A 25,258-nucleotide genomic window follows, 5' to 3' on the forward strand; every position below is an offset into this window, starting at 1 on the left:
CCTGTGCTCTGTCTCTTTCTCTCAAAAATAAATAAATAGTTTAAAAATTGTCGAAAAATGCTTATACCCATTCACTGCTTTCATAACTTTAAATGTTTAAATTTTCAATGTTCAAGACAGGAGAAACATGCTACTTTGCCCCATCAGGACATTGCGTCTATGCAGCTGCCTGACTTGGGTCCCTGTGCCACAGATCGGACCTTCCTGAGACAATATCCCTTCCTAGTGACAACCTAGTAAAATATCAACAAATCACTGAAGAAACTCACGTGGGCCCCGATGCTATGGCGGGTCAAGCTCTGCAATTCGGTGGTATAATCATTCAGCCTTGAGTAAAATACAGAAAGAATAGCCATCCTAAATGGATTCCTAATGCTACATCATTTTTCTAGTTCCATATTCAATTTTCAAGTAATACAATATCTTTAAGGATAATTTCAAACTTTCTATTGCAGTCCCAACACTATCATTATTCAAAGGAGAATAGTTTCTTCTTCCAAGCAATACTACCATATAGATTCTAGACTTTTCAAAAAGTGGTTAGCTTTTATGATGTTGGGATGTTCTCTCTTATAGATCTTTAGTAGCAGCTCTAATAGTATAGAATTTAAATGCATGCTATCCTATTCCCTTTTAAAACCTGCCATTTTAGTCATCAAAGGCTCCTGGAAAGATCAAACTAAAACGTTGTAAGAGAAGATATTGGTCTAGAATAATTAAGCTGTTTGTTTCTGCCATTCATACCTGATAGAAGTGAAATATCCCTAAAAACAGATAGTGCTTGCATGATAGAGAAAAACTGACCTTTTTTTACATTTATTCCCTTTCTGTGTTTTTTTGATTATATATCCATCTAATAAGATGGGGCTTTCTAAAGTAAAGCTTGAGAAGAAAGAATTTTTAAAAGTCACATGTGAAAAAAAAATATTTAGTATAATAACTAGGTCATTTCCAAATTGGCTCAATATATGTCCTCATTTACTTCAAGTCCAATTCTCAAATATCTTCATCTGGAATGATAAACCAGAAGCCTGCAGACATCTTTTGTCTGGCAATATGTTGGATTTTTACATCATTTTTTAAAAGTGAGTAGACAGGGGCGCCTGGGTGGCTCAGTTGGTGGAGCGTCTGACTCTTGCTTTCACCTCAGGCCACGATCTTACCATTTCCTGGGTTTGAGCCCTACATCAGGCTCCGCACTGACAGCACAGAGCCTGCTTGGGATTCTCTCTCACTCCCTCTCCCTCTGCCCCTCCCCTGCTCATGCTCTATCTCTCAAAATAAAATAAACTTTAAAAAAAGAAGTGAGTACACAGTTATTATGTTCAGCAGTAATCGTAGCAATTTAGCTGTGATTTGTGACCTAGGCCATCCCTTCATTGTGTATATACCAAGAAATAAAAACTCAGATGAAACAAGTATCTATAAATATAGTCGGTAACAGAACCTAGAAACCCAAGTGTCCTGACTCCTAACTGATAAGTTTCTTCAAAGCCTGCTGGTATTGGGGTATTGATGGCAACAATATTGCTAATAATAATAGTAATCATGGAAATGAAAACAATGGAACGGTCATCATGTATTGCTTACCTGATATATACTAGAAGCTTTTCATATTCTCTCATTAATTTCATATCAACTATAAAAACGATCATTTTTTAATTTATGAAGTTTAGTCTTAGAGAATTAGTATAATTTGTTTCATTCTTCCCACTACACTATCTCACAGAATAACATCCACTATTTAGGTATAGTGTATGTATAGTGGATGTGCCTAGAAATATAATATGCATGTCAAATGTTTTATTTTTATCCTTAAAGCATATACTGGAGATAGGTATCATTATACCCATTATTCAGATGCGGAAAGTGAGGTCTAGAGAATTCAAGCAAATTGCCCATGACATAGTAGAAAGAACATTAAACTACTCCTTCCCATATAATAAAACCAAATAGAGCTCAAATGTATACAATAACACAAAATGACAAAAATTAAAATTTATAAAATATATGTCTGATACTGTGGTAAGATTGATAGAACTTTTAACAAAATAAGAATCCTAGAAAACATAAACAATTGACATCTGTTCTAACTGAAAACTAAATTCAATGACAAAAGATATCATAAAGTTAAAATGCAACTGATCGGAGGATGTTCACATGTATCAAGAAAACAGGTGAATGTTCCAGTTGCCTAAAGTATATTTACCAGTAAGTAAGAAAAGAAAAATAGCCTAAAAGAACATAAGGCAAGTCTTATGAAATAGCAAATTAGAGGGAAAAAATACAAAGACCAATACATATAAGAAAAAATGCTTAAATACACTAGCAGGCTGATAAACACAAACTGAAAAAGCACAATATCATTTCTGACCTAGAAGAGTTGCAAAAAGTGCTAATACCCAGTTCCAGTGTCCATGCTGAGAAATGAGGTGTTTGGAGTGAACTGCCACCATTGCCATAGAAAGTAAGTCGATGAACATCTACAACAGTATAAAACATCCCTTTTGGCACAAGAATCCCACTTTTGGCACTCTATAATACAGAAAATAAAAGCACCAGTATATAAAGATAAACGCACAACAGTGTTGGTCATAGCAGTCTCCAAGTACATATCTGAATCATCATCCACAATGGAGTGGTTGAATAAATTATGGAACAATCATCCTATACAATTTTACAGTGGTAGTGACTTAAGTGTCCGAATTTCCCTGAGTCTCCATATAAAAGCAGACAGAGCAACTAGGCAGAAAAAAAACCCCAAAAGTCATGGAGAACATTTACAATAAAATTGGGTATAACAGGATATTCCATGAACCCCAAATATAAGTGGATGAGAACAAACCACAAGTAGCCATAAGACTACACTGTATCCACGTCTGTGGAAGAAGGCATAGAGGGAGACAATGACTTGTGCGACAGACTCGAGGATAGCAAAATAAAACAAGCAACAGGTATTCACCGGAAAGTTCAGGGCACCTATTCGAGAACAGCAGCTGAAAGTGGAAGGGATCTGCCTCCTCTAACGGCAGATGAATTCAAGGAGCCTGCAGTTAGGTCAAAAAAGACTGGAGCAGTCTGAGCCTCTACGTGCACTGGAAAGCAACCAACCAGTGCTTCCTTCCAGCACAGGGCCCAGGGCTGAGAAGAAACACAGGGGAGTGGAATCAAATATGAACACGGTAGAGACGGTAGCAAAGAAGAAAAGAAAATGCCAAGGTAAAAGTTGGGGACGGGAGGAAAAGAATCAGGAAATATCGCAAAGCTAAAACAATAAAAGAGGAAGTCCTGGGAATTTGAGGGGGGTATCTTGAATGTACCCACCCTCTCCAAGTCAGACTAATTTTCCAAAAACAACGAGGAACAATTACCCACTGTAAATCACATTCAAAATCACTGTGAGAAGAAAGAAAAATAAGGAAAAGAATAACATTCCTCCAGAAAATGAAAGCATGCAGAAAGACATAACCACAAAATAGATCAAAACTGTAACACACTACACTTGATCTTGAACAACATGGGTTTGAATTCCATGGGCCACTTATACATGGATTTTTTTTCGATAAAGACGGTGCAGTATTTTAACTGTTTTTTCTCTTCCTTATGAGATTTTCTTAATAACATTTTTTTCTCTAAATTACTTTATTCTGAAAATATAGCATATCATACATACACAAAATACGTGTTAATCAACTAAACTATGTTATCAATAAAAATTCTGGCAATTAATAGTTACATTTTTGTGGAGTCAAAAGTTATATGTGGAATTTCAACTGAGCAGAGGTGAGGAGTCACTACCCCCACCCCCCTGTTGTTTGTTCAAGGGTCAACTGTATTTTAAAATGCACTAAACAGCATTAAGAACACAATATAAGACATGAGAGAAAACGACATATCTGAATTTCAAAAACTTAAAAATAATGTCACAAAACTCAGGGAAGAACTAGAAGTAAAAGAAAAATCATTTCAGAAATGAAGATTAGACTAAAAGGAATATAGGCGCAAGTGAATGAGACATTTCATTCATTAAGAAAAATAGAAATCTAAAGATAGAAATCTTGGGGGTACCTGGTTGCCTCAGTCAGTTAAGCACCCCACTTCAGATCAGGTCATGATCCAATGATTTGCGAGTTCGAGCCCCACAAAGGGATCTCTGTTGTCAGCACAGAGCCCACTTCAGACCCATCGTTCCCTTCTCTCTCTGCCCCTCCCCCACTCACATGCACCCTCTCTCTCTAAAATAAACATCTAAACAATCTTTTAAAAAAATAAATGAAATCTTGAAAGGGAAAAAAAAAGTCACAGGCAAACTATTGTAAGTGTGAATGAATGCAGGGAATATCGTTTCCATGAGCCCATCCTGAGGAATCCAACTAGACAATGAGCTTTAGACAACCCAAAGGACCAGACATAAGAACTGTGATGAATAGGTGCATGGACTTATTTCTGGACTCCCGATCCTGTTCCATTGGTCTATGTGTCGGTCCTTATGTCAGTGCCAAACTGGTTTGATTATTGTAGCTTTGTGATAAATTCTGAGATCAGGAAGCGTGAGTCCTCCAGCTTTGTTCTATATCGGTATTGCTTTGGAAATTATGATGTATCAGTGTATTTTTCCTTGTGTTTTTGTTCCTGGAATTCTTGGAGCTTCTTGGATTCTAACATCCAACAAGTGGGAGTTCCAGAAAAAAATAAATAAAAGGAAGGAAATTACCAATGAAATCATTCAAGAAATGGTCCCAGCACTGAAAGACATGATTTTGCAGATTGAGAGGGCCCACCCAGTACCCACCACAGTTGATAGAGAAATATCCTCACGGGGAACAACATGGTGAAATGTAGCTCTCTTGAAACAAGAGTATCTTTAAAAGTTTTCAGAAGGGGATGGGAAAAACCAGTTCATATGGAAAGGCTTAGGAATGAGAAAGGCATCCACTTACCCAAACTCTAACATACATGGAGGCTAAGAGACAAGGAGGAAAGCCTGAAAACATCTGAAAGAAGGGATGCAGGCTAGAATCCCGAATGCAAACACACCCTCCCTTAACAGGGGAGGTGAAATACAGACACTTCCATCCATGCAAGCTGGCCGCCTTGTTCGGGAAAGCACTGGAAGATTTGCTCCACAAAAAGGAAGGAATAAAACAAGGAAGATGAAACAGGGCCTCCATGATAGTCAAGACAATGAAGGGTACCCCCACAGTGATAAAGAAGAGAAATCCTAGGACAGCAGCGGGCTGTCTGTAGCAGCCACAGATTGCAATAGGAGGTCAGAGGTTCCGAGGGTAATGCTTTAAGGGCAGGAAGGAAACCAATAGGTTATCAGAGGTCTCTGAACATAGCAACAGATCCACATAAGCAAGTTTTTGGAAATATGAATGCAAATACCATAAGATCCAGCTGGAAGAATTGAAAGTGATTGCCTCTGAGGAGGGAGAATCTGGCTAGGAGGGGGCAAGGTGGGTCAGGTGTTTGCTCTTTTCCTTTATAAGCCATCTAGAATTCTTTGACCTATATCTGTAGAATTTTGATAGAGAATAGTCTTTTTATATGAAAAAGTAGTAGCAAGCATTAAATGTATAGTTATTTATAAGAGACTAAATGAGGGCTGAAGCAATAGAGAACATGTAGGTTATGTGCTCTGACAATGTAAATATAGCACAACTATTTTAAATGAGGAAAGAATAGAGAGTGCATATGCAGAAAAAAAAGGAATCATTAACTGTTCTCAATAAAGATATGGGCACGGTATTATTAGTATGCTATTCTGAGATGGTTGTGCATATGAAAAAAACAAATGAATAATTGTAGAATATTCCAATTCTATTTCCTGTGCCCCTGAGAACCAGGATTTTTAGTATGGAATCAAGGTATATATATATATAATATAGAAGAGGTTACGTTAGGTTACGTTAAAACTGTGCAGACTGGGAGTGCCTGGGTGACTCAGTCAGTTAAGCATCAAACTCTTGATTTCGGCTAAGGTCATAATCTCACAGTCGTGGGATCACACAGCTTTTGATTCTGTGTCTCCCTCTCTCTCTGCTCCTCCCCTATTCGTTCTTTCTCTCTCTCTCTCTCTCCCTCTCTCTCTGCCCCTTCCCCTCTCACTCTCTTTCTAAATAAATAAATAAACATTTTAAAAAAACAACTCTGCAGTCTGAATTTTAATCAGACCTATTCACTAGGTCTGACCATCAAAAGGCCTAGTTTTGCCGACTGAACAATGACCAGCCCAGGAGCCATGACAATGAAGCTTCCTGGTGTCCAGATTGCATTCTTGTGATACTATTTTCCACTAAAAGCAGAAAAGGTTGTTTGAAAAAATACTGATTCCAGGACTGAGCAGGTCAACAGGATTCAGGAGCCAACCTAAGGGGCTCCCACTGGTTAAAGAGAAGACAAATCTCCGTTCACTAAGAATAATCATAAGAGTCAATTTAAAACCATCAAATGTTGGGGCTCCTGGATGGCTCAGTCAGTTAAGCTACAACTAGAAACTGTAAAAAATAATGATGGAACTAGAACACCACCATTGCATAACTCCCAGTGAATTAACAGATCTAGACATTGGGCACAAGTGACTTCTAACAACATACAAAGAGAGACAACCCAGACATAATGTGTCTCCTGATAAAAGAACACATGATCTCTCCTCTTGCCAAAGGGACTGAACCTGAGTCTTATGAAGCCCCTGGATCCAGCTTACAATTTTCAGGAACTACAAAAGATAGAGGACCATGCTAAATCCTACCACGAGTATGAAATCAGCAAATCCAGACCACGGGAACCTTTACAGGACAAACAACCCAGATGCTTCCATAAATAAATTGTCAATTAAAAACTGTGTTGGCACCTGTGTTGACAGCACAGAGACTGCTTGGGATTCTCTCTCTCCCTGGCTCCCTGCCCCTCCCCCACTCATGTGTGCTCCCTCGCTCTCTCTCAAAATAAAGAAATAAACTTTTTTAAAAAAGAATTCTTTATAAAAATAAAACTCGATTAGCAGTTGATTTTGGAGGGAAGATGGGGATTATAGTTAGGATGGGGCACATAGAGTGGTTGCTAGGGTACCTGGAAAAGCCATCTTTCTTGATCTAGGTAATGGTTACAAGGGTGTTTGTCTTATTATAATTCACTCAGTTCTATATTTATTTTGCTTGGTTTTCTGTATCTGTGCATAATAGAAACAAAAGGTTAAAAAAGAATGAAGAAAGAGAATCCTATTAAGATGTAAGTTTAATATAGAAGGTTAAGTGGAAAGAAAACATATTGCCAAATTATATTTACCTTATGGTCCAATTTTTATGAAAACTAGGGGAGGGGGGCAATATGTACCCTCTGAACAGACAGTCACCCAAGTTTTAACAGTTGTTACCTTAACAGGGATAGATATTTTACCATTTCTTTGCGATGTTTGGCATATTGATTAATAGGGGAAAATCTATATGTGCATGCACACACACACGTTTGCAAATATAGTTTTACCTTTTACTTTGAAATCATTCCAAGTTTACAAAAAAGTTGCTTGTAAAATACAAGGGACTCCTGTATATCCTTGACCCAGACTCATATTCATATTCCTTTTGACTCATGTGCTCACTTTCTCTATTTGATAATTAATTGCAAATATCATGTCCCCTTACCTGTGAATGCATCGCCAATATTTCCCAAAAATCAAAGATATATATATGTATTTAATTTTTTAACATGGATGTATATAATTATTAGCCTTGAAAACAAGCAGGGAGTTTATATCAAATTAGATAAAGTAGGTGAAAATACTATTTTAAGCTGTAAAGATAAGCTGTAAAGAATCGTAAAGAAATGCATGTCTTTTTCCACTTGATATGCCTTAAGGTAGCTGGTCACTTCTACATGAAGTTTAAAAGAAATTTGCTGGAGCGCCTGGGTGGCTCAGTCGGTTAAGCGTCCGACTTCAGCTCAGGTCACGATCTCACAGTCTGTGAGTTCGAGCCCCGCGTCGGGCTCTGGGCTGATGGCTCAGAGCCTGGAGCCTGCTTCTGATTCTGTGTCTCCCTCTCTCTCTGCCCCTCCCCTGTTCATGCTCTGTCTCTCTCTGTCTCAAAAATAAATAAACGTTAAAAAAAATTTTTTTAAATAAAATAAAATAAAATAAATTTGCCATTATCAGAGTATATCCTCAGATAACAGAAAATGAAAGAAGTCAGAAATTACAATCATTTTCAGTATTTGTTCTAAGCTTACTTATAGTTTAATTGCTTAATAAATTCCTAATTACTCTTTAATTTAATATTAGGGAAATTATGAAGTTCTAGAGGGTGGCAGAAATTTGAAGAATGCTCCCATGTCCCTATCAAATCAGCTACAAAGTAAGAGAAATTAACTGGGGCACCTGGTCTGGTTTTTTTTTTTTTTTTTTTTTTTTCTTTTTTAGGTGGTGCTCAAACCCAATGTAAGTTATATGCAGAGGAATATAAGTAAATAAAAACTGACCTCTGCAAAAAAAGGAAGACTTCATTTGGAAGATTTTAAAACACATTGATAAACAATTTGTAGACCATATCAGCTTTTTATAAGGAAGAATGAGACCTTCTTCCGATAGTGTGTAGATTGAAAATCTCCATAGTGCTTTTCAAGATTTTGACATATCTGGGTTTGGTCTATTTTTGTGCAGAATGAGAGTATCTTGCCAGAAAATATAGGGCCTGTTTTCATACTGTGCACTAAATTAAGCTGCATTTGACACTGAAATTATTTGACAAGCCAGTCACTTGCAAAAGCACAATAATAAAAATAGTAGTTTCTAAGATGTTTATACTAAAAACTATTCCCCTGAAATACCCAAACTCTCACCGTGGACTGACAAAAATTGTTCCCTAGGTTTGCATTTATAAATCAGGAGAATTAACACCTGGGCACGCACTGGAATAAGACCTCCTAGCCCCACACTTCTTCCATGCTGAAAAGAAAGCTCTTTTTCTTTAGAATTTAATGGACTGTTTGGGCTCATATACAAGATGCAGTTCAGTTACGGAGTGTAACACAGAGGCGATAAAATGCATTGGCGTTGAATGCGGTAGGATGGGGCTTTCTCCAGAAGGGTGCGGGGTCAAGTCCGGGGATGCTTGAGGGAGAGGGTGCTTCTCCGCCAGGCAGGAGGAGTTATGGTTCCCCGTCTCTGCCCGCAGGTGAGCGAGATGGAAGTGAACGGGCAGTTCGAGTCCGTGTGTGAATCCGTGTTCAGCGAGCTGGAGTCGCAGGCGGTGGAAGCCCTGGACCTGCCCATGCCCGGCTGCTTCCGCATGCGGAGCCACAGCTACGTGCGGGCCATTGAGAAGGGCTGCTCCCAGGACGACGAGTGCGTGTCCCTGCGGTCCTCCTCCCCACCGCGCACCACCACCACCGTGAGGACCATTCAGAGCAGCACCGGTGAGTGAGCAGAGCACCTGCCCCCCTCCCCCGGCCCCCCCGTGACACCGCGCCAGCACAAGCCTGGTCTCCGGGTCCAGGGCTACAGAAACGACTGTCCCAAAAGACTGCACATGGTGTCCTGCTGTTGTCACACAGTCACCAGTAACAAAATACCACCCATGCCCTACAAAGAACGGTTGTGCCTCCCTGCCTGCCTCTGTCCCCAGGCTTTGGCCGCATCCACAGCCCTTCTCTCTGTCTCCATCTCTGGCATCAACAGAGAAACTTCAACTACACGCCCAGAAGGGACAACGCCCAAGGGGGTAGGGGGTCTTTCTAAGATCCCCACACAGCCTCCTAGCAACCAGCAAACTCATCCCACCAGCTCCTACTGGCCGCAGTCAGGCTCTGACTTTTAGGGGGTGACCCTTAAGCAAATCAGATACCCTGACTGTTGAGCATCACAGTTAGAATGCCTTTTTTTTAATTCCAAGATCTCCACAAAATGACTATTCCAAAAGACCTGAAATATCACTGTAAGAAAAAAGGGAAGAAATGGATGATTCAGTCATACTAATTGAACATCTTATGAGTTTTCTTTCATTATAACAAAGGCAGATGTCATTATTTTAAAACCTACCAGCATATGTATACAGCATCTTCTTTTCTCTCTGAAGTGAAGTTAGGTTTATGCAGTTAAACTGTATTTTTATCAGATTTTAGGTAGAGAGGCAGAGACGAGCTTAACTGGTTTCCATGACACTAAAACCTGAATAGGAATATAGCCATGAGTTATATATGACAATGTGCATTGGGTTTATATATACGTATATTTTTTATATGTATATTTTATATATATATATATATATATATATATATATATATATATATATATATATATATATATGTATATATATTACATTTGGGTCCAAGAAGAAAATCCCCTCCATTTTAACTAGGCTTAACTGTATGATTGAATTCAGTGTAACTCCAATACAGAGTAGTTCTATAAGAAGACCATCAAACCGAGAGTCATGGTAAATAATAATGAATAAATTAGAAGGAAAAGCCTGTGCCAGAATATGTTAGTATTCAATTTTAGTTCTAAGTGCATCAAATGCCCGTAATTACCATTCAGCCTAGAACCTTTGCAGGCTTGAAAATTAACAGGTCCTCAAACCTGAGTTAAAAATCCTACTAACTAGAGATGTGGAGTTGAGGTAGCAATTTGTAAGAAACCATTAGAGGTTAAACAATAGTTAGTATCCGATCAAAAAAAGAGATGCTTCTACACAGTGCCCTGGCTTCACGGCTCTGCAGAGAGCCCAGCAACTCTGGCCTCGGCTGGCTGTCTCCAACCAGATAGTGGATGTGCATTTTTGTTCACCAGGAAATTCTACAAAAACAGCCACAGATAAGGTTAACAAATAAGGTTGACTCATAAAATGGGGGAAAAAAAAAAAAAAGTGTCAATCATCCATGGGCATATTTCTGTGCGCGTTTATGTTCATGCAGTAAGTGTAATTTGAAGATCTGCCCTGTGCCTATAGCGTATTGCTGTGTCTTTTACTGTTTCCCCATCTTCATCACCCCCACCCAGCCCTTTCCCAGTGTCCGGTCCACTGCTTGCTATGACAGTCTCGCCGCCTGCCAGCTGTTCTGTGCTGAAATCACTCGTCAAATACACGATCTGCACATCCTTGCCCAGAAGTACTAGGGGAAGGAAAAGGGCCACTGGCTGACCCCTTCCCCCTCAAGGAGCAGTGTTGTGGACAAAGTGGCGAGAGACTCCAGAGTGGCTTTTTTTTTTCTGCTCGCCTCTCAGAGATTGTGTGCTTTTGTCATTTGAGGGACAACTTACTGCCACCTCACGTCAGTCGGTTCTTGTGCCGTGCTGTTGACTTTTCTGAGACCTTTCCCAGATACTCGGGAGGTTCCTGGAGTTCAAACAGTAGGGATGCCAGATGAAAGCCAGGGTGCCAGTTAAATTTGAATTTCAGATAGTAAATAATTTTTGTAGTGTAAGTCTCTCTCAAATGTTGCACGGGGCATACTTATACTAGAAAACTATTTGTAGTGTTTGCAGTATTTGGTAAATGCGACAAGCCCACGTGAGGAGATGAGTAGAATCTGGGAAGATGTCCTGCAGTTGTTCCTTTTAGGATATAAATTGATCAGAAGGTCTTTGGCTGGAGGCCTTATGGGGGAGAATGCTCAAAAACAGAGGGAAGTAAATAAAAATACAATAGAGGTGATTGCACAGCTCCTTCTTCGGCCCCATGTGTCCCATCATAAGTACTGGGCTCCATCTATCGACCTGCAGCTCTCAGGGTGGGAAGGCTCCAGGGGTGGCTGCAGCTGGAGGGGTTAGGGGCAGGAAGATGTGGCCTACCTCCCGGAGTGATAAAGTGTAAAACACCAGATTTTTGCACAGGGCAGCTGGTGACTTCATCAAACTAAATATTATGATAGATCAACTTCACAGTCATGGAAAAATTAACAAGGACTAAATCATGGTAGTATATTCTAAGTAAGCCCATCAGATATTTTAAGATGGCAACCCTAAGAATTCTAATATCACTTTTCAGTTTCTCTGTGCCACAGATTCGTTCTTTTAAAGTTATTATTTTATGATATAATAAGGTTCTGTGCCATTCTACTCCTGCCATTACTCCTGTGCTCTTCTCTGTCTCTGTCTCTCTCTCTCTCCCGATCCCTCCCTACCCCCCCACCCCACACACACACACACTTTTCCTTTTCTCTCACATGATCTCTGTACTATCATATAGATCTTCTTCTACTGGTTTCCTTCTTACACTGAATCGAATATAATTTCCTCTAAAAAAGAAAATCTACTTTCTCCTGATTTTCAACAGATGTGCTCATTCGTAGAAATCAGGAAATTATTTGGCCCTAATTTCAACCATTTATCTCATGTATACAGGTCAGATTTACATCGTGTTCAATGGGACATGACCTAGATTTCTCCCCTTGCTTCTCTTCCTTTGCTCATTATTCTTGGATACTCACAACAGATTCTATTTTTCCTGAGAAAAGTTCTTCTGTTTTGTCACCTGCAGTTATTAGCTATAACTTTTTACCCACAGCAAAGTACACGTAGAGTCTTTGATTTTTTATCAGCCCATTCTAATTGTTCAAATTTTCAATGAAATATACTAAGCTTTTCTCTTTAAGCCTTGTCCATTCTTCATATGAGCAAGATGCAATCATAAACAAAAATCCACAAAAGTGTCTGCTATGTGGGAGTGTCATGAACATGGGCTCAGCCTGAAGTGGCCCCAAGGATCCCCTAGTGGTATGAGCAAGAATGGTCACTCATCCCAGCAAATCAGGGAAAATTAGGAACTGAGATAGAGAGTGACTTACAATTATGCTTCTCTTGGTTGATGGACTTTTCGGCTTGGGTGATGATGATAGAATCCTATATTCCCTCAGCCTGTGATCTGCTTCAAGCACTCAGATATCTCTCCATCTAATAAATTCAACAACTTTTTATATAAACTACTGTAGCTAGTACTATTAGGCTAGGATTAGAGCTACTGTAGGAAAGTACAATTTAACAGTGGGGCAATTAACCTCAGGACTGTGGGGAAACACACACCCTTACGTCAGTTGCCTGAATATTAGGCAAAGGTAGACCTTGAGGCTGGAAATATACCCAAGCATCCACTTTAGAGAATTGGATTAAATGTGCCTCACAAATATACCAACGCAATTGTATGTGTTTAAGAAGAATTTTTCTTTTTATGTCCTGCACTGAGCATCTAAGATCTATCAAAAGCATTACCACATTGTAGCTAAGGCAGGCAGACAGACTTGTATCTGGTGAATAAACAAAAACATTATATGATAGTCAATCAGTAGACGCAGTCATACAGATACAGACACACACTTGGTCAGAAAGGACAAAAAATAAACTGTTTACAGTGGTTACCCAGCAAGTAGTGGGTGAGAGGATTAGGTAGTAGGGACAGAGGAGATTTCTAAATGAGGACTGCTTTTTATAACTTTAAAAACCAGTACAATATTTTATCAAAATAATACTCTTACAGAAATAGGCAAACTATCATGATATAGGATTCTCTAAGTTTTTAAGGAAAGCATTCACTTTAAAATTACAAGCTTTTCAAAAAAAAAAAAAACAAAAACAAAAACAAAATAAGTAAATAAATAAAATTACAAGCTTTTCGGGGCTCCTGGGTGGCTCAGTCGTTTGGGTGTCTGATTTCGGTTCAGGTCATGATCTCGCAGTTTGTGAGTTTGAGCCCCGTGTCGGGGTCTGTGCTGACAGCTCGGAGCCTGGAGCCTGCTTCAGATTCTGTCTCTCCCTCTCGCTCTGCCCCTCCCCTGCTCATCCTCTGTCTCTCCCTATCTCTCAAAAATAAATAAATGTTTTTTAAAATTTTTTTTTAAAGATGGGGCGCCTGGGTGGCTCAGTCGGTTAAGCATCCGACTTCAGCTCAGGTCACGATCTCACGGTCCGTGAGTTCGAGCCCTGCATCAGGCTCCGGGCTGATGGCTCAGAGCCTGGAGCCTGCTTCCGATTCTGTGTCTCCTTCTCTCTCTGCCCCTCCCCCGTTCATGCTCTGTCTCTCTCTGTCTCAAAAATAAATAAACGTTAAAAAAAATTTTTTTATAAGAAATTACAAGCTTTTCAAAGAAGCCTTATATAGCAATAATATGATTTCTTAAATGTTTATTTATTTTTGAGAGAGAGAGGAAGAGAACAAGTCGGGGAGGGGCAGAGAACGAGGGAGAGAGAGAATCCCAAGCAGGCTCCGCACTGTCAGCGCAGAGCCCAACTCCGGGCTCAAACTCACAAACCGTGAGATCATGACCTGAGCCGAAATCAAGAGTCAGACATTTAACCAACTGAGCACCCAGGCATCCCACAATATATAATTTTTATAAAGGATAAGTACGTTCATTTGCCACACGGTGCCTCTTGAAGTTTGGTGTATGTGTTCTATTCTTTTCTTATCAGAGGAAGCCTTAAAAGTTGATGGGAGTTGAGCTGACCTCCTTTCCCTCAACTCCTTTCCCCCAGAAAAGAGAGTGGGGGCCCAGGATAAAGCATTGCCACCAGACCAGCAGCCAGTGTCCTCCAGCAGGGGGGTCGGTACAATGTGCCCTTCCGTCTGTGGCTTGGGGGCCACAGTAACAGCAATGTTTACACTTTGCTTTTTTTTTTTTTTAATGAGATATTTTCGCTTAAAGTAAGACACACTCTTCCATCATCCTACTTCACGGTCTATCACTGCTGTCAGACCTCACCCATCTATTCCAGTTTTCTCAGTTTAGCAACAGCAGGTACCCTTTGATCACCTGAGGTTGAGGCTAATGTTCCAAGAGTTCTACTGGCTTGAGTCTTCACTCCCAATCAGCCATCCCATCCGGGATATCAAAGCTACCTTCACGCACCCTACACTTCAATCCTAGGCACCTTGCTCCCCACCCACGCCAGTAACAACAAAAATCCTTAATACACAAGACCTTAAGCAGAATAACATTAAGGCAATAATTTACATTTGCAATACACATAGTAGGCATTTAGTAATCGAGACAAGATGCAAAAAAAATACTTGTTTTTATTGCAATATAATTGACATATTACATGGTATAAGTTTAAGGTGTACGATGTGCTGATTTTTTTAATTGTTTTAATGTTTATCTTTGAGAGAGAGAGAGGGGCAGAGAGAGAGGGAGACAGAATCTGAAGCAGGCTCCAGGCTCTGAGCTGTCAGCACAGAGCCCAACTCGGGGCTTGAACTCACATACCACGAGATCGTGACTTGAGCCAAAGTCAGACATTCAACTGACTGAGCCACTCAGGCACCCCCTATGTGCTGATTTGATTCTTTTATATATTCCCATATGATTACCACCATAGCATCCTTCGTCAAGTCACATAATTAGCATTTCTCTTTTGTGATAAGAACATTTAAGACCTAGTCTCTCAGAAACTTTGAAGTATATAATACAGTATTGTTGACTATAATCACAATGCTGTGCATCAATTGACCAACATCTCAAGTCCCCCGTACCCTAGCCCCTGTAACCACTATTCTACAGTTTCTACTAGCTCAGCTTTTTTAGATTCCACATATTATTGATATCATATACTATCTGTCTTTATGTGACTTGATTTTTTTTAATTTTTTATGTCACTTAATTTCACTTAGTATAATGCCCTAAAGGTCCATCCATGTTGTCACACATGGCAGGATTTCCTTCTTTCTCATAGCTAGAATAATATTCTAGCATATATATAAGCCACATCTTCTTTATTCATTCATCCATTGATGGGCACTTAGGTTATTTCCATATCTTAGCTACTGTTAATAACAGATAGCAGAAAAATCCTTACATACCTCACTAACTGCACATTTGATGACCGGTAACTTTCCTAGAGAAATAGCGTTGTTGTTAAAACAAGTTGAATCATAAAATATCAGCAGAAGAAACTCCTACATCACCTAGTCATGGAGTCTGCAAACTACAATCTATGGGCCAAACCCAACCCTCCACCCATTTTTGTAAATAAAGTTTTGTTGGCACAAGCCACACTCATTTGTTTACAAATTGTCTGTAGCTGCTTTCACCCTTCAAATTTCTTTTCGTTTATTTACTCATCCTGAGAGAGACAGAGTGTGAGCAGGGGAGAGGCAGAGAGAGAGAGAGGGAGAATCTCAAGCAGGCTCCACGCTGTCAGCACAGAGCCCAATGTGGGGCTCAAACTCACGAAACCATGAGATCATGACCCAAGCTAAAATCAAGAGTTGGCACTCAATCGACCGAGCCACCCATGTGCCCCTACTTTCGCTCTTTGACAGCAAGCCGAGTTGAGTAGCTGTTGCAGAGCTGTTGCCAAATATATTTACTGTCTGAGTCTTTATCAAAAAAAAAAGGCCACCACCCCTGATCGAACACACTGAATCCATTTTAAGGTAAGAAAACTAAGGTGGGCTTCTGTCTGGAGGCAAAGTCAAAATAAAAGTGCCTGATCTCCTACCCGTAGCCCTTGCTTGTTTGGGTCCCAGCTCTTGAACTTATTTATTGCATGATTATAAAGTTCATGTGAACTCATCTTCTTCGTGTGCGACATGAAAGTATCGTGCTGCTTCTCTTGCGGGCATTAATGACCACTTTGGGAGCATCCTTAGAGTTTAGAGAAAGCACACTTCTTTCTACAAGGCACTAATTTAATTAATCATTTTTTATAAAGCAACGAAGGAAAGGCTCAGAAGTCCAAGGTGACGGACAGCAGCCAGAAGTGTTTTGAACAAAGAGCCACTCTTTTCTATTCAAGATAAGATCAAGTAATAAATATTCAGATATTGCCTGGACTGGCTCCTTGTTCCTCTGCTAATGACGTTCCCTTCCTTGAATTTCTCTAATCATCCAAGTAAAATTGAAGACCATCCACTTAATCCCATCTGAGGCCAAAAAAAAAAAAAAAAAGCAATATTTGTGGTACAACCTTATGCCTCTTGTGAGGTAACTTGTCTGGTTTTTCTATCTGCAAAAATTGACAGTGGTAACTGTTAGAAGAATGACGGCTGTAACTTTTCCGTTCTTCGATGGGGCACTCGGGCTGGCATTCGTCTGTATTCTAGGACAAAGATTATGAAGTCCTAAGACACAAAAGTCTTGCTAGACATAGAGAAAGAAATAAAGTCTGATGAACTCCTTATGCTTTCATCTCCTCCAGTTGTTCTGCTGTATATAAACCACCTCTCGGGAACAGAGTGCCCAGCTCCAAGGTGCTGAGCTCTGTAGACAGTCCTAAAGTCCACCTTCGCCCACATGAGAGGTCATCACATGGCCCATAGTGAAGAGGCTTCAAGGTCTTCTGGCCTTTAGGGTTGATGTGAGGTGCAAATCAATAAGGAAGGAATAAATCAGTAAGAATGATGGTGAAATCATCAGTAGGGAAGGACTATGTAAATTGCACATTAAAATGCCTCTATCCTGGCTTTACTTTAGATCTCTCAATCTGGCTGACTTTATTTATTGACAATGATAACGGCTAACCTGTAGCACTTACTGTTTGACAAGCATTTTGAACCAGCTGCATGGTCTAGCTCATGTAATCCTAATGAACGTTCTAGGAACATCTGTGCATGATCATTCTCACTATACAAAAAAAAAATATTTAAGGCTTCCGGAGTTGACACAACTTGAGCCCCACTGCTAGTAAGCTACAGAGCAGATTCTTAAATCCTCTTTACTCATCAGGGCGCCTGGGTGGCTCAGTTGTTAAGCATGACTTCAGCTCAGGTTATGATCTAACGGTTCATGAGTTGGAGCCCCATATGGGGTAAGCTTGAATGCCACCTTCAGTGAGCACGAGCCCTGCTTCCGGTGAAACACCAGCCCCGCTTCCGGTGAGCGCCTCTTCTCTCTCTCTTTCTGCCCCTCGCTCACTGTGCCCGCTCTCGCTCTCTCTCTCTCTCTCTCTCAGAAAAAAAAAAAAAAATCCTCTTTACTCAATGAATGCTTAGTATACTATGCCCTGAAGTAATTTAAAACAAATTTGTCTGTGGTCTAGGAGCACTTTTCTTTCAATCCTTCCTCCCACAAATATTCATTTAGCTCCTGCCATGTTTGAAAACCTGTGTTTTCTTTCAATTTTTCTTTAAAAAAAAAAAAAAAATCCCTCTTTAAAAAAAAACAAACAAACAAAAAAAAAAAGCTGTTTTTGGCCACCCGGGGAGCTCAGTTCGTTAAGGTTAAGCATCTGACTTCAACTCAGGTCATGATCTCACAGCTCATGAATTTGAGGCCCAGGTCAGGCTCTGTGCTGACAGCTCAGAGCCTGGAGCCTGCTTCTGATTCTGTGTGTGTGTGTGTGTCTCTCTCTGCCCGCCCCCAAGACTCACTCTCTGTCTCTCTCTCAAAAATAAACCAACATTTTTAAAAAACTTAAGCTGTTTTTTCACATATTATTGATACGGTTTTTCATGTTGGTTTGTCTAAATGTGAAACATCTGTTTAAAGTTAAAGATGTAAAAAAATAGGAGAGATGGTTCAAGTTGGAAGCACAGGAAGATCCAAACTCATCTCCTCCCACGGACACAACAAATGCACAGCTACATATGGACAAATCCCTTCTGGAAAGGACTTGAAAACCACCTGAACAAGCTCCTCCACAACAAAGGATAACAGGGCTATGTCGAGACCAGTAGGAGAGGCAGAGATGTAATTCAGCCCAAAACCCCACCCCTGGTGCAGCAGTTTAGTTGGCAAGGATCTCACAAATACCAAACTTCCCCCTGAGGAGCAAGAGGTTTGTGCCCCACACCAGGCATCCCAACCCTTGGGACCTGGAGAGATGAGCACCCAAAGGTCAGGTTTTGCAAAGCAATGGGGTGCACGTCTAGGAAAGCCATTAGGTTGTAGGGAATGGAGACTCCACTCTTAAAAGGTTTTCATGCACCATCCTTCACCCCTGGACCCAGCACAGGAGCATCAGTTCATGAAGCACCTACATGATAAATGAAGGAAATTTAAAGCACCTTAAAGCACCTGCTAGAAGAACAGGAGACTGTGGGGGACTCTCCAGGGACAGATGCTGGCAGGCACCATTTTTGGTATTCTCCCTCTACCCTGCAAGTGTGGGCACCAGCAGCAGCCATCTTTTCCCTCTCCCTCTAGCCTGCTAGCCCTGATGGTTGTGCCCCACCCCACACACCACTCCACCATGACCACATCTAAGCCAGCCAGTGGAGAGCCCTGGCCCTGTGCACTACTCTACAACAGCCTGTCATAGTTGATCAGTATGTGCACTCCACCCAGGGGACACCCTTTCAGCACCTGGCTCTGGTGGCCAAGGGGGATTGCATTTTGGGACCCTGTGGGTAGGAAACAATTGGAGAGTCAGTCCTAGGCAGGCTACTAACCCCAGGACACCACACCAACAATACACTGAAACACATCGTCAGTCTTCCTATGAAAAAGATCTACTTGACTTACAGCTTCAGCCTGACAGGCAGGCTTCAGGTTTACCACACATCTAGAAACTATGGAAATGCTCTCAGGGAATGTTGGCTGAGGGATACCATCTCTGAGCTCTCACTTGGCCTTGCTACAGCTTACCAGTATCTTCCAGAAAGCTCATACATTTGGTTTGAGTCCAGAATTTTCTATTGTCACTAAGGGGACACCTTCAGATCATGGGTTCTAGATCACAGCAGAGTCTATGATTGCTGTCCCATAGGACTATATGTATTTGCCTACCTTAAAACCTGCTGCCTGAGGATCTACCTCCAATCAGCCTGAAACTAGATGCTGACTGATATCCCTCCCTCTGAGACATTCACAGATCTTGGCACACCCTCAACAACTGGGGCCTACCAAGAAAAAGGCTGCTTAGAAATCACGAAGGTGAGGGGCACCTGGGTGGCTCAGTCAGTTAAGCATCCAACTTCAGCTCAGGTCATGAGCCCACAGTTCTCGGGTTTGAGCCCCACGTCAGGCTCTGTGCTGACAGCTCAGGAACCTGGAGCCTGCTTCAGATTCTGTGTCTCCCTATCTCTTTGCCCCTCCCCTGCTCGAGCTCTCTCTCTCTCTGTCTCTCTCTCAAAAATAAGTAAACATTAAAAAAAAATTTTTTTAATCACAAAGATTCTAGAGACAGCCAAGAACTACAGCAAGGTTAAAAGATAGGGTTTATCTTGGATACAAGGCGACTCCTATAAGACTGAGAGAGAGATCTGTTTCACCTAGTACACAGAAACAAACACAGAGATTCAAGCAAAGTGAAGAGAAGAATATGTTCCAAATAACAAGAAAAAATTATTAATGGAGATAATTAATATTAATGGAAAAAATTAATGGAGATAATTAATATTACCTGATAAAGAGTTCAGAGTAATGTTCATAAAGATGCTCACGAAACTCAGGAAAAGAATAGGTAAACGCAACAAAGAGATAGAAAATACAAGTACTAAACAAGCCATAGAACTGAAGAACACAATAGCCAAACTGAAAACACACTAGAGGGGTTCAACCACAGACCAGATAAAGTAGAAGACAAAATCAGTGAGCTAAAAGACAGGGCAGTGGAACTCACCCAAACAGAAGAGCAAAAAAGAAGAAAAACATCAAAAGATCAAGATAGCTTAAGAGACCTATAGAACAACATCAAGTGGAATGATATGTACAAGGAAACCCCCACAAGACTATCAGATTTCTCAGCAGAAAATTTGCAGGCCAGAAGAAGGCAGCATAATATATTCAAAGTGCTGAAAGGAAAATACTTCCAATCAAGAATAGTCTACCAAGTAAGGTAACATTCAGAATTGAAGGAGAGAGAAAGAGTTTTCCAGACAAACAAACACTAAAAGAGTTAATGATAAATTGTAAAAGGAGTTCTTTAAGCTGAAAAAGAGGCACTAATTAGTAACAAGAAAAAAATAGGAAAGTAAAAATCTCACTGGTAAAAGTAAATATATAGCAAAGGCAGTTGATTAATCACTTAGGAGCTAGTGTTAAGGTTAAAAGGCAAATAGTAAAACTAACTATAGCTACAATAATTAGGTAAGGGACACACAAAATGAAAAGATGTTAAATGTGACAGCAAAAACATAAAATATGGGAGGGGTAAACTTGTTGTCAACTTAAAGTAAATTGTTTCATATATATATGCCATTATATATGAGCTTCACGGTAACCACAGAGCAAAGAATCCATAGTAAATACTCAAAAGATGATGAGAAAGGAATCTAAGCATAACATTATAGAAAGTCATCAAACCACAAGGGAATAAACCCATAGAAGAAGAAAGGAACAGAGAACAACAAAACAGACAAAAAACTATTAAAATAGCAACAAGTACATATCTATCAATTATTACTTTAAATGTAAACAGACTAAATGCTCCTATTAGAAGACAGAGTGGCTGAATGAATTAAAAAACAAGACCATTTATATGCTGCCTACAAGCAACTGAATTCAGGTACAAGGACACACACAAATTGAAACTGAAGGGACAGAAAAAGGTATTTCATGCAAATTGAAAACAAGAAAACAGAGGTAGCTATACTGGTATCAAAAAAGTGGACTTTAAAACAAAGACTGTAGGGGCGCCTGGGTGGCTCAGTTGGTTGAGCGTCCGACTTCAGCTCAGGTCATGATCTCACAGTCCGTGAGTTCGGGCCCCACATCAGGCTCATGTGCTGACAACTCAGAGCCTGGAGCCTGCTTCAGATTCTGTGTGTGTGTGTGTGTGTGTGTGTGTCTCTCTCTCTCTGCCCCTCCCCTGCTCATGCTCTGTCTCTCTCTGTCTCAAAAATAAATTTAAAAAATTTTAAAAATAAATAAAATAAAACAAAGACTGTAATAAAAGACAAAAATGGGCATTAAATAATGATAAAGCAAGAAGACATAACATTTGTAAATATTTATGAACCCACCAGAGGATTACTTAAATACATAAAGCAAAAACTAACAGACTAAATGGAGAAATAGACAACAATACAATGATAGGAGGGGACTTTAATACCCCACTTACATCAATGGATAGATCATCCAGACTAAAATTAATAAGGAAACACTGACCTCAAAAAACACATTAGACCAGAGACACTTAATAGATATATGCAGAACATGCTGCAGAGCCCCTGTTGGCTCAGTCAGTTAAGTGTCTGACTTCAGCTCAGGTCATGATCTCAAGATCCATGGGTTCAAGCCCTGCATTGGGCTCTGTGCTGACAGCTCAGAGCATGGAGCCTGCTTTGGATTCTGTGTCTCCCTCCCTCTCTGCCCCTTTCCCACTCGTGCTCGCTCTCTCTCTCTCTCTCACTCTTTCTCTCTCAAAACTAAATAAACACTAAAAAAAATTTTTTTTAAAGAACATTCCATCCAAAAGCAGAATGAATATACATTCTTCTCAAAAACATATAGAACATTTTTCAGGATAGATCATACATTAGGCCACAAAGAAGTCTCAAGAAATGTAAGAAGAATGCAATCATGTCAAGCATCTTTTCCAACTACAACAGTATAAAACTAAAAATTATAAGAAAATACAGAAAAATAAAAAATATGTGGATATTAAACAATATACTACTGAAAAAAATGGGTCAAAGAAATCAAAAAAGAAATTTAAAAATGCTTTGAGATAAATGAAAATGGAAATGCAACATTCCAAAATCTATGGGATACAGCAAAAGCATCTTAGGAGGCAAATTCATAGTGATATTAGCTTACCTCAAGAAACAAGAAAAATCTCAAATAAACAATCTAACTTTATACCTAAATAGAACTAGAAAAACAATAAAGCCCAAAATTAGTAGAAGGAAGTAAATAATAAAAATAGGAGTGGGAATAAATTGAGACTAAAAATAAAATACAAAAAAAAAAATCTATGAAACTGAGAGCTGATTCTTTGAAAAGATTTTTTTTAATTAAGAAGGTTTTTGCTAAACCCACTAAGAATAGAAGAGAGAGGGCTAAAATAAATAAAATCAGAAAGAGATGTTATAACTAATGCCAAAGAAATACAAAGGATCATAAGAGACTACTGTGAACAATTATAAACCAAACCAGATAACCTAAAATAAATAAATCCCTAGAGACTAACAGTCTCCCAAGACTGAATCATGTAAAGGTAGAAAATCTGATAGAGCGATTACTAACAAGGATATTGAATCCATAATCAAAAAACTCCCAACAAACAAAAGTCCAGGACCCAACAACTTCACTGGTGAATTTTACCAAACATTGAAAGGAGACTTAGTACCTATCCTTCTCAAACTCCTCTAAAAAGCTGAAGAGGAGGGCCCCCTTCCAAACTGATTATATGAGGGTAGCATTACCTTGATACCAAAACCAGACAAGGATACCCCCAAAAAGAATGTCATAGGCCAATATCCCTGATGAATGTAAATGCAAAAATCCTCAACAAAATCTTAGCAAACCAAATTCAACAATATGATCAAAGGGGATCTATTCCAGGGATGCAAATATGGTTCAACATCCACAAGTCAATAGTCATAATATATCACAGTAACGAAATGAAGGATAAAACATGATATCATCTCAATAAGTGCAGAAAAAGCATTTGACAAAATTCAACATCTATTTATGATTTTAAAACAAAACTTTTAACAAAAGGGGTAGAGAAGGAACATATCTAAATATAGTAAAGATAATAAAGGCCATATATAACAAGCTTATAGCTAACATCTATGGGAAAAAAACTGAAATTTTCCCTTAAGATCAAGAACAAGTCAAGGATGCCCACTCTTGCCACTTTTATTCAATATAGTATTGGAAGTCCTAGCCCAAGCAATTAGGCAGGGGAAAAAAAGGCATTCATATTGGAAAGAAAAAGTAAAACTGTCACTATTTGCAGACATGATTTTATATATTGAAAACTCCACCAAAATATGAATAAACGAATTCAGTAAAGTTGCGGGGTACAAAAATCAATACACAAACTAGGTTGCATTTTTATACACTAAAACTATCAGAAAGAGAAATTAACAATCCCCTTTACAATTACATCAAAAAGCACAAAATACCTAGGAAAAAAAGTTAATCAAGGTGGATTCTGAAAACCATGAGACACGGATACATTAAATAGAAGAGGATACAAATAAATGGGAAAATATTCCATCTCATGGATCGGAAGAATATTGTGAAAGTGTCCATATTACCCAAAGTAATCTATTGATTTAATACAATCCATATGAAAATCCCAATGGCATTTTTCACAGAAATAGAACAATCCTAGGGGCACCTGGGTGGCTCAGTCAGTTGAGCATCCAACTGTTGATTTCAGCTCAGGTCGTGATCCCAGGGCTGGGCGATCAAGCCCTGCATCAGGCCCCACACTGAGCATGAAGCCTGCTTAAGATTCTCTCTCTCTCTCTCTCTCTCTCTCTCTCTCTCTCTCTCCCCTGTCCTTCTGCCCTTCTGACCCTTCCCCACCCCCCCCTCTCTAAAATAAAAAAATAAAAAGAATCTTAAAATTTGTATGGAACTACAAAAGATCTAAAATAGCCAAAGTAATCTTGAAAAAGAAGAACAAAGCCACAAGCATTGTGCTCCCTGATTTCAAACTATACTACAAAGCTATAGTAATCAAAACAGAGTGGTATCAGCATAAAAACAAACACAAAGATCACTGCAACAGACTAGAGAGCCCAGAAATAAATTCATGCATGCATAGTCAATTAATTTATAACAAAGGAACCAAGATCATACAATGGGGGAAGGACAGTCTCCGATAAGCAGTGCTGAAAAAACTAAACAGCCACATGTAACATATGCAAATGAATGAAACTATACCGCCATCTTACACTATATGCAAATACATAAGTGGTAAGCTCCCTGACCTTGGTCTTAGTGGTATCTTTTGGGATCTGACTCCAGAAGCAATGACAACCAAAGCAAAAATAAACAAATGAGACTATATCAAACTAAAATTCTTCTGCACAGCTAAGGAAACCACAACAAAATAAAAAGGCAACCTTCTGAATGGAAAAAGTTATTTGCAAATCACATACCTAAATAAGGGGTTAATATACAAAATATATCTTAAAATCCATACAACTCAACAACAACAACAAAGTCCAGTTTAAAAATGAGCAAAGGATCTGAATAGACCTTTCCCTAAAGACACATAGCCCGCCAACAAGTATATGAAAAGATGCTCACCATCCTTCATCATCAGGGAAATGCAAACCAAAACCACAATGAGGTATCACCTCAAACCCGTCAGAATGGCTATTATTAAAAAGACAAAAAATAACAAGTGTTGGTGAGGACGTGGAGAAAAGCAAAGTAAATTAATGCAGCTACCATGGAACACGGTATAGAGGTTCCCACCAAA

General features: G+C 39.5%; 1 protein-coding gene across 18 annotated transcripts in view; it reads left to right on the plus strand.

Moving 5' to 3' along the window:
• DLGAP1 (DLG associated protein 1) overlaps positions 1 to 25,258 on the plus strand; it is an 892,830-nt gene that overhangs the window by 697,669 nt on the left and 169,903 nt on the right. For all 18 annotated transcript variants that reach the window (XM_060613343.3, XM_060613345.3, XM_060613340.3 and 15 more), the window contains one exon: positions 9,174 to 9,414. In XM_060613343.3, coding sequence (XP_060469326.1) covers positions 9,174 to 9,414 — 241 coding nt within the window. The remainder of the gene's footprint in view (positions 1 to 9,173; positions 9,415 to 25,258) is intronic.

This window comes from Panthera onca, chromosome D3, assembly GCF_046562875.1.
Source record: "Panthera onca isolate mPanOnc1 chromosome D3, mPanOnc1 haplotype 2, whole genome shotgun sequence".
NCBI lineage: Eukaryota > Metazoa > Chordata > Mammalia > Carnivora > Felidae > Panthera > Panthera onca.